This window comes from Nanorana parkeri, unplaced genomic scaffold, assembly GCF_000935625.1.
Source record: "Nanorana parkeri isolate BGI_ZX_2015 unplaced genomic scaffold, ASM93562v1 scaffold1534, whole genome shotgun sequence".
NCBI classification, from domain to species: domain Eukaryota; kingdom Metazoa; phylum Chordata; class Amphibia; order Anura; family Dicroglossidae; genus Nanorana; species Nanorana parkeri.
In genome coordinates this window covers 293,031-306,339 of record NW_017307802.1, presented here as the reverse complement: position 1 = coordinate 306,339, position 13,309 = coordinate 293,031, and the positions used below count along the sequence as shown (strand labels likewise).

At 40.7% G+C, this 13,309-nt stretch overlaps 1 protein-coding gene across 1 annotated transcript in view; it reads right to left on the bottom strand.

Annotated features, from left to right (window-relative positions):
* The window catches only part of PXDC1 (PX domain containing 1), a 58,040-nt gene that overhangs the window by 17,899 nt on the left and 26,832 nt on the right, over positions 1 to 13,309 (bottom strand). The window contains exons 2-3 of the mRNA XM_018570452.1: positions 11,918 to 12,009; positions 7,205 to 7,322 (exon numbers count right to left, since the gene is read on the bottom strand). Of these exons, the coding sequence (XP_018425954.1) occupies positions 7,205 to 7,322; positions 11,918 to 12,009 (210 nt within the window). The remainder of the gene's footprint in view (positions 1 to 7,204; positions 7,323 to 11,917; positions 12,010 to 13,309) is intronic.

Here is a 13,309-nt window from a genome sequence, read left to right as displayed (position 1 = left end):
GTTTCCACTTTGGGGAAATTTAGTACCCAAAATCAATTTCTCAGAAACTGCTCTGCTTATCTCTAGTTGCAAACTCTTTTAATATAATGAATTGTTAATTATATTACAACTACTATTTGCCTTATTTTTTAATTTTTGTATTCTTGTTAAATTACAGAATGTTTTCAATATCAATGTTGCCCAACTTTAGTCCCCATGCACCAATAAGAGTATATGGTCCCTTTGTAGGGACCAGCTGTATTAAGCAGTGATTCTGATGAAGGGGGATTGCCCCTGAAAAGCGTCAATCTTGGCTGACTGCAGACCGTGGACGGTGATGAGACCGGAGGCAACAGTGGTACATAGTCGGGGCGATACCATGTTGGGTTAACAGACAGTGTGGCCTCTTGTTTGTTGTTAAAGCGTGATGAAAACGTTTCCTTGTTTGCACGATATTCTAATTATTCGAGTTTCACCTGTATATCCCTTGTTTTATTTATCTTAATAAACGATTTTACACACATAGGTGGCGCTCTGTTCCCTTTTGTTTTCTATGTTCGTGTGGAAGCCCCAGAGCCTTGAATAAGCAGCCCCTCAAGTCTGTGTGGAAAAACTGTGGTAAACTGTTGAAAACTTTGAGTGGAGCAAGTGGATCGTTCAGCTGGCAGCCATTAGCGCCAAGAGTTAACGAAAACTGTATTAAGCAGAGACCTATGTAATGCGATGCTCCTATTGGAGTCTTTTCATGCCCAAAAGGCATCTGATAACCCCACAATGCAGTAATGTGCCAACTTAATTCTATGCCTATTATGACATCATCTTGCAGTCGGACCATCCTGACCAAAGGTTGTAGATGTACTTCCGTTTAACGTATGTCGTGTCAGAAAACTCATAGAACACATAAAGATCATTTGTAGACTGAAATGACTGTTTAGTGCAATCGATTTATGGAAGATAAAATCCTGCCCCCAAAATGATTGTTATCACAAACTATCAAATTGTTCCATGCCCAGCTAAGAGAACAACTTTAATGATTACAGAAGTCGAATAAAGGAAAGAAGTATAAGAAGGAACTGGGGACTGAAGTTCCCTCAGCTTTACAACCTGAACTAAATTCTAATCAGCCAGGTTGTAATTTTTTTTAATTGTCCTTGCTAATAACTAGTACAGCAGGCACCTGCCTATAACACTTAAGTGCCAATGACAATTTATAACTGTTGCAGTAAAAAGGTGGCCAGCAGTGCCTGGTGTAATTATTTCAGAGTCAGCGCTATGAATTCTGTTACATAGCAAACTATAAAATCTGCCCCGGTGAAGCTGTTAATATAATAAATGCTTGAACATTATTTTTAAACAGGTTAAACCACCAACAACTGATAATATACTGTGGAACATCATTCTTATAATATTCTCTCATGCCACCTAGTGGGAGAAGCCTGTAATAAAAACTGTATCCATATAGTAGAATCCCTTTTGTAAAATGCTTTCATACTTGTGCTGGATAAACTGCAACCTGTCAGGGAAAACACACATACATATTCTGCATGCTGGTGGTTATTTGGTAAATAGCTTTTATATTAAAATCTCCTCACTTTGATGGAATGATTGCACATCATTTATTCCTCAACTGCAGATAAAACGTTGCCAAGCTGTACAATGTCCAGATCACTTTGAAGAAGCAAAGGTTTGCTCAGCCTTCAGTTTGCAATGACTATTCTAAAGAGTCTAAAGCTGGCCGCACACTATTAGAGTTCTGAACGAAAGATCTTTCTTTACCACCTGATAATGCCATCAGGGACTTGGCGTATGTCAAACTACATTTTGTTTGCTTGTAAATTTGGAGTTTCCCGAACGAAAACCACATACACTGTTAGAATTTAGTTCGTTCAAGAAAAATGTTCCATCCTGGTCCTGTGACTTTTTTCGTCACTATGGTTGAAATCGATTTAACCCCATCAACTAATAGAAAGTCGAACGAAAGATCTTTCATCCGAAAGTTCTTCGGAAATCTACTAGTGCATGGCCACCCTCAGGCTCCATTCACACCTATATTTTAGGTGTGATTAGGGATTCCTGTGTCAGGAACTTGCGATTTCCTGCAGCAGGAATCCCTAATCTGACGTTTACAAGCGGCAACTGTCACCTATTCAATGTAATGATCGATTGACAGCCGCTGCATTTGAAGGCCGGCACTCTGCATGTAATGGATGTGTCCAGGGAGAGTGATTGATTCCTAACTGTATGTAATCACGTCACATACAATCACGGGTGGTGTGCCAGCGTCTATGTAAACCCTAATAATGAACTTCTCCTCTTTGCTCTGTTATATCTGCTTCATAAATGCAAATATTACCTGTTGATCCTGTGAAACATCTGCAGGGTTATTCACAAAAGTCTGAAGAGTGTGGAGAAGGCAGGAGAAGTGAACAATCTAGGCCAAAATATCTGATTTGAAAAAATTCTCCAATTCAACTCACTTTCCAGTTCAGCTATGTTGTCCTAGATTGTTCACTTCTCCTGCCTTCTCCAAACTCTTCACCCTTTTGTGTATAATCCTGCTACTTGTGTGTTCCTCACTTCCTGCAGTGAGCTGGCTTGGGTGAACACAGGCAAATTTGGTTGGCACCAAGCTCACACATGTCCCTAACCTTTTAGGCAGATTAACTTTACAATCTGTATTCAATACTCTCATACCGGAGGTGAAGGTGATTTACAGTTAACATGCCATGATAGAATGCAGTGGCTATTTACACTGACCTCTTTCTGAGAATGTTAGTTGCCTGGCTGTTTTGCTGATCCTCTGGCATCAATTCTTTCACTGACATAAAACTATTATGCAGATCATTGCATAGATTGTAAGCCCTCACAGGCAGGCCCTTCCTCACCATCTTGAATTGTATTGTAAATGTAATGCCTTTCTTATATTGTAAAGCGCTGCGCACACTGTTGGCACTAAATAAATCCTGTATAATAATAAACGTGTGAGAAAAATCAGAATTTCTTAACTGCATGAATGTCACAACAAGAGTCACAACAAGAGGTTCAGCATGGCAGCCAAGCAACGAGCAATTTCAGGAGTCAAGCTCAGCACAGGCAGCCCCCATTATTCTATTTGTGGTAGTTTTGCTTTAAGGGCTTGTGAAGGACATGCTAAAAAGATTTGAAAATTCTTGCTGTACATTCTGCACTTTAGATTAGCAGCTACAAGCGGAACTAAGCCTTACTGGTTAATACGGATGTGCTACAGCTGTGAAATCTGGAAGAGCTCAATAGTCAGGTATTTAAGAAAAGATATGAGAAGCATTGCAGTAAGGGAAGGAATGAACGTATATAACAGTATGACCACAGCACAGGGGGGAAAGAGCGACCTTTACATAAATATTTTGTCCAAGGATACCATTGAAGTGAATGATTACTGCAGTGTCAGCTAAACCGTGCTGCAGTCTGCAATCGCTTTATCCGTGAACAAAGCAAGCGCTTGGTTACGTAATCTGTAGACTGAGTCATATATCTCTATACACTGATAACCCCAAAGACTGGAGAGTGCTACCAGATCCCAGCTCCTTTCTGCTAAAACACCATCACCAGAAAAATGTCATCTTTCAGGAATGGACATTACCACAATGTTTATTCCCATCATTTTAATGTTTATTAAAAACAAATGCAATATTAATGTTTTCAAAGCAAACAAGTAAAACATATTCCTGTTGTATTTCAATAAAACAATGTAACCCAATAAATATAAGAAAGGTTTAAGTACTGTTGCCATTTTGTATAGAAAAAAAAAAAGACTTCCCCTGTAGGTGGCAATACAACATAAGAGATAAAAGATCCAACACAAAGGTACACATCCAGTATACTGCCATTCGAAATAAAGCGTGAAAGGGTCACTTAATTATTATAGCAAATAAGAGCATGGTGCTTAAAGTAGAACTAATGTACTACTAATATACTTAGTTTGGGAGGACTTTTGTGTTCTGTATTCATATATTTTTGCTTCCCAATGGCATTTAAAGTCACATTTTTCTCGACCTTATCTGTCCACTAATACTTAACAGCAGCAATGGCTCCGACTGCTGAATGCAGAGGAGAACAGTGTCTGTCCTTGTGCCGCATCTTTGTGCAGGAAGAGTCATTAATTGGCTTACTCAGATCCAGCGTAGATCCTTCCTCTGCTCAGCCCTGTGCCCAGACTGTAGAAAACGAAGGTTGTTGTTAAAGTGGAATTAAAGTCTGAATCTTTATAAACGGCTGGCAGGCAGGGTTTTTATGACAGAAGAGACTCTGTATGTCTCTTCTGTCATAATTGTTCCTCCCTGCCTATCAGCACTTGTTATACTGAGCCACGAATGTGCAGCTCACTGCACAGTCTCAGCACAGATCTGTGCCAAGGTGAAGAAACTCACTTGCGCATGTGCAGGGGTTACATCATCTCGGCTTGGCCAATCAAGAGGCAGAACATACTGAACGCAGAGAAAGACCAGGAGAACATGAGTACACATGCAACAAAGGGGAATGCTAAAACAGCAGAGGTGGAGGGGGGGTTGCTTGCAAGATGAATCTGCCATAATGTATTAATATGCTGTGCATTCTGGCACTTTATGGCAAACAGCTCCTGGGACCCATCATTTTCCTTTTGGGGTGGCAGTTTACTTCAGCTTTAAATGAGTATGACATTTTGTGGGTTAAATTTGATCTTAGAGAAGAACTCCGGGCAAAAGTGTTCCTAACCCTTGCAGTGGGGCTAATGCCCCACTGCAAGGGTTATGTGCTTGTTTTTGCCTAGGTGCTGAAAAAAAAAAAAAAAAAAGACCCCTGACCTCTGCAATCCAAATAGAGGCTAAGATGGCACCTTCAATGGTTGTAAGGGCGAGGAGGGTGTAGTTCTGATTTAACAGCCCCTAACCAATGGCCTTTTTAATGACTATTTTGTGTAGTTTACTAAACGTGTATACTGTAGAAGTGATACTGCTATGAATAAGCATTATGTGCATAAACTCTAGAACTGAATAAGGTGGGGCAGGAACAAGCTCGACTTTAACAGGAAAAGTCAAGATTTGCATATTATTTACTACAGGAATTTATATAGCACCAACATATTTACCCAGTACTTTACATATTGTACATTCATGTCGGTTCTTTGCCCTAAGGGCTTGTTCACCCCACTTCCAGTGCGTTCCAGCACGATTAGCTGCTGGACCGCACTGGATCGCATCCTGGCCGGATCCCTGCGTTCTGGGGAGGGAGCGAGCGTATGGGTGCATTCAAGTTAATGGCACCGCAGCCACACACAGTCCGCAGTGTGATTGCTCCCACCAGAATGCGTAACACATCAATGCCTGGGTTCCGGTCCAGTGCAATCGCAAAAAAATAGTGCATGCAGCATTTTTTGCGATCGCACAGGACTGGAGCGCAGGGAGAGGGCCACGATGCGGTCCAGTGCTTTCCAACAGCTATCTAAAATCATGTTGTAACATGCTGGAAGTGGTGTGAACAGGGGGGGGGAATGCTGCATGCACTATTTTTCTGGACTGGAACGCACCAAAATGCACGTAAATGCATGCAAACACACTGTGCTGCACCTGAAAGCTCATTTTAAGCTAAAACGCACTGCGTTTGCAGATCTGCTCCAGACATGGTGGGAACATAGCCTGTAGGAGTTTAAAATCTAAAGTCCCATTCTCACATGTGTACATACACATACTAGGGCCAATATAGACACAACTAACTTACTAGCATGTCTGGAAGGAAACCCACACAAGCACAGGTCATGCAAACTCCGTGTATAGAGCATTCTGGTTGGGATTCACACTGAGAACCCAAATGCTGCAAGGCAGAAGTGGTAACCACTAAAGCTGGTCCCACACCTTACAATTATATGCAGATTTTCTGTGGTCAGTTGGAAAAGGTGCAACAGATTTGTCCATCTACACTTAACTGTGTGGATGGAGTAATCTCCACCTGGGCCAATCTGTTGCACTTTTTCCATCTGACCACAGAAAATCTGCAGATAATTGTAAGGTGTATGGGCACCTTAAGCCACTGTGCTGCCTCATTCAACTTCTACTGCCTCCAGATCTATGGGCTAGCAAAAGAAAAACATGTTTTTCAGTGAAAATAACCTCTGCTTTATCATATACAGTACAGTGCTTATTGTTTGTGGCAGTACTGAAAATGTTACTAAAATGTAAAAAAACCTATGAATACAGCTATGCCAATTACTGTATACCTAATAACGATTTATGAAGGACGTAAACACAGTGCTGCTCAGTGGATGTTGGCATGTTGAAAGTCGAAACAAAAAAAGAGTTATGCTAAGAAATAAGGGGAAGTTAATGCTTCTTTCAAGTTTCTGGTACTTTCTCCAGGCAACAAAGCTAATAATATAACAGCTACAGAATGACAGCCGCATAAATATAAAAACGAAGCACATAGCTAAACTTGATCAATAAAGGCAACGTGTTACTGGCTTATTGCAACACACCTTTCTGATTGTGGGACTAATGGCACACCACCAACGGCCTATCTTACTCAGTTACATAAATTGGAGATGCAATATAATCTGATTTGGCATAGCAGGTTCACTCGGGGCTTCCCTTATAAGTCCTCATTCACATGAGTAACGGCCGGCCCATACAGAACTGTGCTGCGTGCACAGCTGTATTGGGCAGCTCCCGGAAAGGACAGGTGCTCCGTGTGATTGGTACGCAGCAGCCGTCTCTGTGGGAGTATGCGGTTGTACGCCGCTCTACGCTCACCCAAACTGCCCATTCGCACGGGTGTGGGTGTCCCTGCTTGGACGCAGACAGGAGCTGCCCGATACGGCCTGCATGCAGCACAGTTCTGTATGGGCCGGCCGTTACCCGTTTGAATGAGGCCTTAAAGTTCTAGTATAGGAAATTGTAGGGGCGCTAGTGCTGTGTGAACAGCATCTGCCCAGCCATATGCCAGTCGGAACTTTTAAAAATGAAGCCCTTGGTATACAGCAAAATAAGCCACTCAAATGTATACAATACTGTAGATAAAATGGCTTATTAAAAAAAAAAAAGTAAAAGTAAAAACCAACAGCATCAAATCAAATGTCATCTTTTATGCATGAAACCACAAATGGATTGGTTAATATGGGATGTTGCACCTTGGATATCATCAGTGATCTACTGTATGTACTGCATTACTGAATGTGTTGAACATAGGCAGTAATATAGAAAGCTGCACATCCACTTACCAGATATTTTAATAGGGCTCTGGAAACTTGGCTGGATCTTGTGAACATTATCATTTTTTAACACTTGGTCAAGTGGGGACCTCTCAAAGAAAGTGAGGACAACCTCTGACCTTGAATACTGTAAAGAAACAAAGTGATATAAGTATGTAGAGAATGACTTGGAAGAATGAAGTACAGTTATTATGTTTATACTTTTGCTGCACTTCTTCAGAATACTCATGTACAGGCATTTGCAATTTGTAAAAGGTTGTTAAATCATAAAATGCTGATAATAAAAAATTATAGTTTGCATGTTTTCTGCATACTTGATACTTGTAAATGTTAAAATAAGAATAACCATCAAGAAGTTGCACTTGAAATGAACCTGTCCTGCCCTTTAAACATTTGGGGCTGTGCTTTGGGCTATGCTAGGCAGTCTTGATAATGTTACATTGCTCACACGCTGAGTTGTAGTTTAAAGGCAGGCTCTGTGAGAGTTGTAACAGAAGGAAGTTCATATTCATAGGGCTGAGTGAAATTGTGTCAGGCCATTGAGGAAGTACATCCTATGGGCATCTTCAATAAGTACGTTTACAAACTTCTAGAGCAATATGGTTATTAGGAGCGGGATAGAACTTATTGGAAATTCAATATAGAAATACATATTTAGTTTTAGTTTTTGACCATAGATACACTTTAAGGTTATTTTATTAAGCAGTAGATGGACCTGTCAGAACCACCCAGCTCCACACAATTGGTTTAAAAATGGCAACCCAACACACCTCCCGACAGCCTCTCACTGCAGCGCAATGTGTGGTGCCGCAATACTGCGTGTTAGTGAATGCACTACTTCTTTTCACCGCTCCACAGGTGAAAATGTGAAAATGTGTAAGGTAGTGCATTACCACGAATTGCGCTGCAACACACACCTGCTGGTAGGTGCACTGGGGTGCCATTGAAATGAACAGTGCTGTTATTGCAACACTCTGGCCCTTATAAAGAAGTGATTTGTTCTGGTGAGTTCTCTGTTTGCACAGGTTGTTGGGACTCGCACAAATATCATTTTTGGATCCCACTGTGGTGAAGAATCATGATAATTTACAAGAATATACAAAGCTTCTACCGCAGTAAAGATTTGTAAGCAAACCCAGGGACTTTGGAATCTTTTATATCAGCATTTACATGTATGTTATCATTTCTTTGACTTGGCTACTTGTTTTTTTTTTGAGTGATTATATAAACGCCCAGTTATCCAGCACCCACAGGGATTGGTAGATGACAGACAACTGTAGTTTCTGGCATCTACCTGTTTCAAATTGCCATAGCCAATAGCAGGCTGGCTACTGCCCCCCTCCCCTCCCCCACTGAGCAGAGGAGAGGACCTGAGGGTGAAAGTTCTATGCAATTTGAAATAGTCAAAAAGCAGGCAGCCTATTGCTCCCTGTTGTTTACATTCAACTGCCGACTGCGGAATCTAGCTGTTAGTCAGCAGCAAGATGCAAACAGATAATAAATTTATACATTCATTTGCTAACAAAAGTTTTTAGTGTGCATCAAGCCACCGGCAAAAAAAAGACTGAGAAGATATTATGTCCTCCATTTTTCTTGCTGCTTCCTTGAGTGTGCCGGTGGCTTGAATGCCGGTGTTCTATCGAAAGCTCCAACTTGTCGACCTCTCCAACTGGTGACGTCACATCAGTAGGAGATCTACAGCAGATGGAGCTAGTGCGCATACCCAGGAAATCCTTGTCGAACTGTCTAACTATTGCCAGTTATATTTGTCCTAGGTTATAGAAGCCGATGAGCTGATAGCCACGCAGACGCAGTGGCTATTGCCTCATCGGATTCTATAACCTAGTCAAAGGCTATATTATGTTACAGCACCTGCGCGGCCACATTATTCTTTCTACAAACACAGTTACCATTGTGCCTGCCTAGCTATTGGCTTCTATAACCTAGGACAAATATAAGTTTGTCCTAGGTTATAGAATCCGATGAGCCACTAGCCACGCAGGTGCAGTGGCAATAGTTAGACAGTTCAACACGGATTTTTCTGCCCATGAGCTCTAGCTCCATCTGCTGTACATCACCTACTGGCAGTCACCGGATGTGATGTGCCCTGTCGGAGAGCTCGACAAGTCGGAGATTTCGATAGAACACCGTATAATGGGGAGTTTACTGTATTGATGTTTGTTACTTTATTGACACAGTCATTTTAGAGATTGATTGCACGCTAGTCCTAATATTTTCAGTTTTAATATTTGTCATATATACACATTTATTAGGATTATGCTTCATATATATGTTCTACATTGTTAGGATTTACACACTTTCATATTTCATAGTATCACAGTTGTATACGTTTTTTATGATACTTAACACTGGCACTTTAAATGGTAAAGTTTCTAAATATAAGACATTCTGGCTACTTCCTAGTGACACATGTAATAAGTCTCAATGTTCTTGCCATTAATTACATTAAAATATATATTTTGACAAGCAAGACAGTATTTCAAGGGGAAAAGTGCAAAGTTGAAATCATTAAACGTAATGGAATGAAGAGATAGTAGGTTTTCAGATCCTCCTCCAGGAGTTAAGCTTTTTAATTGTGGCTCAGCAACTTTATAGCGAACAGCTCTCATTTTGTAGATGGTTCTGTGAGGCATTTCAAGGTCCAGCTACTCTGTTTCTGGAAGAAAGGATTCACTTAGGCCCGGTTCACACCTGGGCGTTTTGTAGCGCGTTCCTACGCTCTGCAAAACCCTCAAACACCGAAATACCATTATTTCCTATGGGTATGGTTCACACCTGGGCGTATTACAGGCCGTATGAACGCGCTACAAAACGCCCTACGCCCAAAGAAGTACAGGAGCTTATTTGGGGCGTTTTTGTCACGCGTATCCATTAGGATACATCCAGTTAGCCCTCGGAAACGCGTGTTTGTCGCACGGGTTTTTTTACCACGTATCGTGTCACGCGACAAACGCGCATATTCGATACGCCTAGGTGTGAACCCAGCCTTAAAGCAGAACTTCAACCAAAACATCTTATTTTATCCTTTTGAACTGATGCAAGGGTTAAAATCTTTTCTTTTAATTGTTGTGTCCCCATTGGGACATCAACTCCTTCATGAATTTTCAGATTGTTAGCGGACAGCCAAAAATGTATTATAAGAAAATACCCTGCCTGGCCAAAAAAAGTATTCATCTGGATTTATCTAAGCAACTAGGTCAGAGCCTTCCACTGAATAATAGGTCTGGTTCAGGAATGTTGTGCCAATGCCAATGCATTAAAAATTTATTACTGTTGTGAATCAGCGTTGAATGTCCAGCTATACACTGCCTGGCCAAAAAAAGTCACTACCTGGATTTCTGGCAGCGTTATGATCTGGGGTTGCTTCAGTTGGTCAGTTCTAAGTACAGCAATGTTATGTGCCCAAAAAATTAGGTCAGCTGCCTACCTGAATAACCAGGTATTTCCATCAACCCATTTTAGATTGTAAGCTCTCACAGGCAGGGCCCTCCTTACCATCTTGTCTTGAATTGTATTGTGATTGTAATGTCTCCCTTATGTTGTAAAGCGCTGCGCAAACTCTTGGCGCTATATAAATCCTGTATAATAATAATCAATGGATTTTTTCTTCCTTGATATCATGGACATATTCCAAGATGACAATGCCAGGATTCATTGGGCTAAAATTGTGAAAGAGGTTCAGGGAGTATGAAACATCATTTTCACACATGGATTGGCCACCACACAGCCCAGACCTTAACCCCATTGAGTATCTTTGGTATGTGCTGGAGAAGACTTTACACAGCAGTGTGACTCTCCGATCATCACTACAAGATCTTGGTGAAAAATGAATGCAACTCTGGACGGAAAGAAATGTTGTGACATTGCACAAGCTTATCAAAACGATGCCACGGCAAATTTGTGCCCTAATTAAAGCTATAGGCGGTCTAATAAAATATTACAGTGTGTAACTTTTTTTTTTAGATAGTGTAAGAAATGCAACTTTCAATAACAGTAATGTGGATAATGTTAATAATAATAAAATATGCTTTATACTTTCGAAACTTCTAATTCTAAGAATCAGCAGCTGCCAATATGATTATTCGACTGATAATGATATGATAATGATTAGTAAATTCACAGCAGTAATTTCTTTGGAACCACTTCTATCACAATGGGTGTACTCACTGGCTCTCCAATAGAGTTTGAGATGGGGGAGTACATTCAGTAAACATATATTTATTTCCATCTTGGAAGGGAGAGGGTGGAAGGTTAAAAATACACTATGCAAGGCATGCTGGTAAATGAGGCCAGTGACAACACACATCTGATTAAGCCAATTCAAGGCCACTCTTGTTGGCTGGCTGACCATCCAGCACTAGGTGACACTGTCTCACTGCTAGCCACCTCACCCTTAGGACTAAAGACTGAAGCTCCCGAGAGACCTTTATGGATTAACCCCAAAACACCTTCCATTATTTATCAGCCACCTATTGATCCCCAGACATTCACTGACCTTCTTCTGCCCCCCCCAGCCCTTTTATCAACCACTTGAATAGTCCCAGTGCCTCATGGAGGTTAATACTGAGCATTTTGCAGGACCCCGGTGTGAAGGAAACATTCCACTCTGTAGCAAATCCATGCAATTAACAGTACTGTATAGGAAAAAATATACCTTGATACTTCCACTCAGTTGTCACTTGTCTTATAAGACATACTTACTTTACAAGGCATATTTATGACAGTCTTCAGGAGTTGTTCAACTTCATTTAGTCTTGACTCTATTTCATGAGCATCTTTTATTGTGATGAGTCCTAAAAAATAATGTGGGTAAATGTATATCACTATTATTTCTTACAAAGCTTATTATTAGATTTACAAATACATTTATCCAATAAAGAATTACAATAGGCAAATAAAAGTACAGTAACAAATAACATTCACCCAGATTACACTAGGTCAAATCAAGTAAGCATGAACATTATTTGCTTACTATTGGCACATTGCAACCAAAGGATAAAGGTGAAATCAGAGCTTTAACTATACTGTATATGTAAAACTGTAGGCTTGTAGTTCCTGGACTGCTAAAGAGTTAGAACTAAACATATGCAGAGAGTGTAGAAGTAATGAGGCCAATGCTCTTTTTTTTACAGGGATGTACTGTTAGCGCAGGGTGTCCTGGTGATGCACCCCCTGGACTCAAAGGAAGTGGGTTGAATGATGTTGGACATCATTCAACCAGAAGGGGGTTGGTGCTGGATCACAAAAAAACTGGAGAGGAATACACTAAATAGCTTGACCACTGCTTAAAAGCAAATTATTATGGTTTTGGGTCGATTTTAGCCTTGTGCTCTGTAAACAAGTTACCTCTAACAACAGTTATCCTATGTCTGGATTCATGCTGATTAGTTTTTAAATTTCTAGTGTCACTCATAACTGAATGTACAAGCTATACTTTCAGCACTGTGGTGATGAAGAGCTGCAGCTAGGAATGTGAAGTACTCCAGTTGTAAATTAGTCCCTCCTTAATTCACAAAAAGTCTTGCATTTTTGGTGTTCTATGAATGGACAAAAGGAGATGAGGTACAGGAATAAGACTGGACCTCCACTTGTCCATTCACAGAAGGTCTTGTATTTGCATTTTTTCTGTTCTCCTTGAAAGATGAATTGCAGCCTTACCTTTTTACCCACACGTGTAGCAAGCCCTCTCCTATGTTGAATCTATGTACTCTCAAATCCCTGTAAACTTGCATCTCCACAATATACCCTTTTAAGCTGCAGCAGCTATCTTGAGCCTACCTTCTTTTCCTGTCTCAACAACCTCCTTCATTCAATCACGTCTCCACCTAATCCCTACTATTGTTGGCACCAATGTCATTGTTATCAATAATTTTGTTTCTAAACGTTATGAAATACCACTTCACTGGCATTATTTTGAAAAAGATCTGAGGAAGAAAGCTGTGATGTTTACAGCAGGAGCTTCCCACAAAACTCAGAGCAAAGAGCAGCAGACAAACCCAGTGATGATTAAAAAACAAAATGATTTCATTAAAAAAAAATGTAATTGCATGTTGATCGGGAGTGGGGGGTTGATCGGGGGGGGGGGGACAAGGT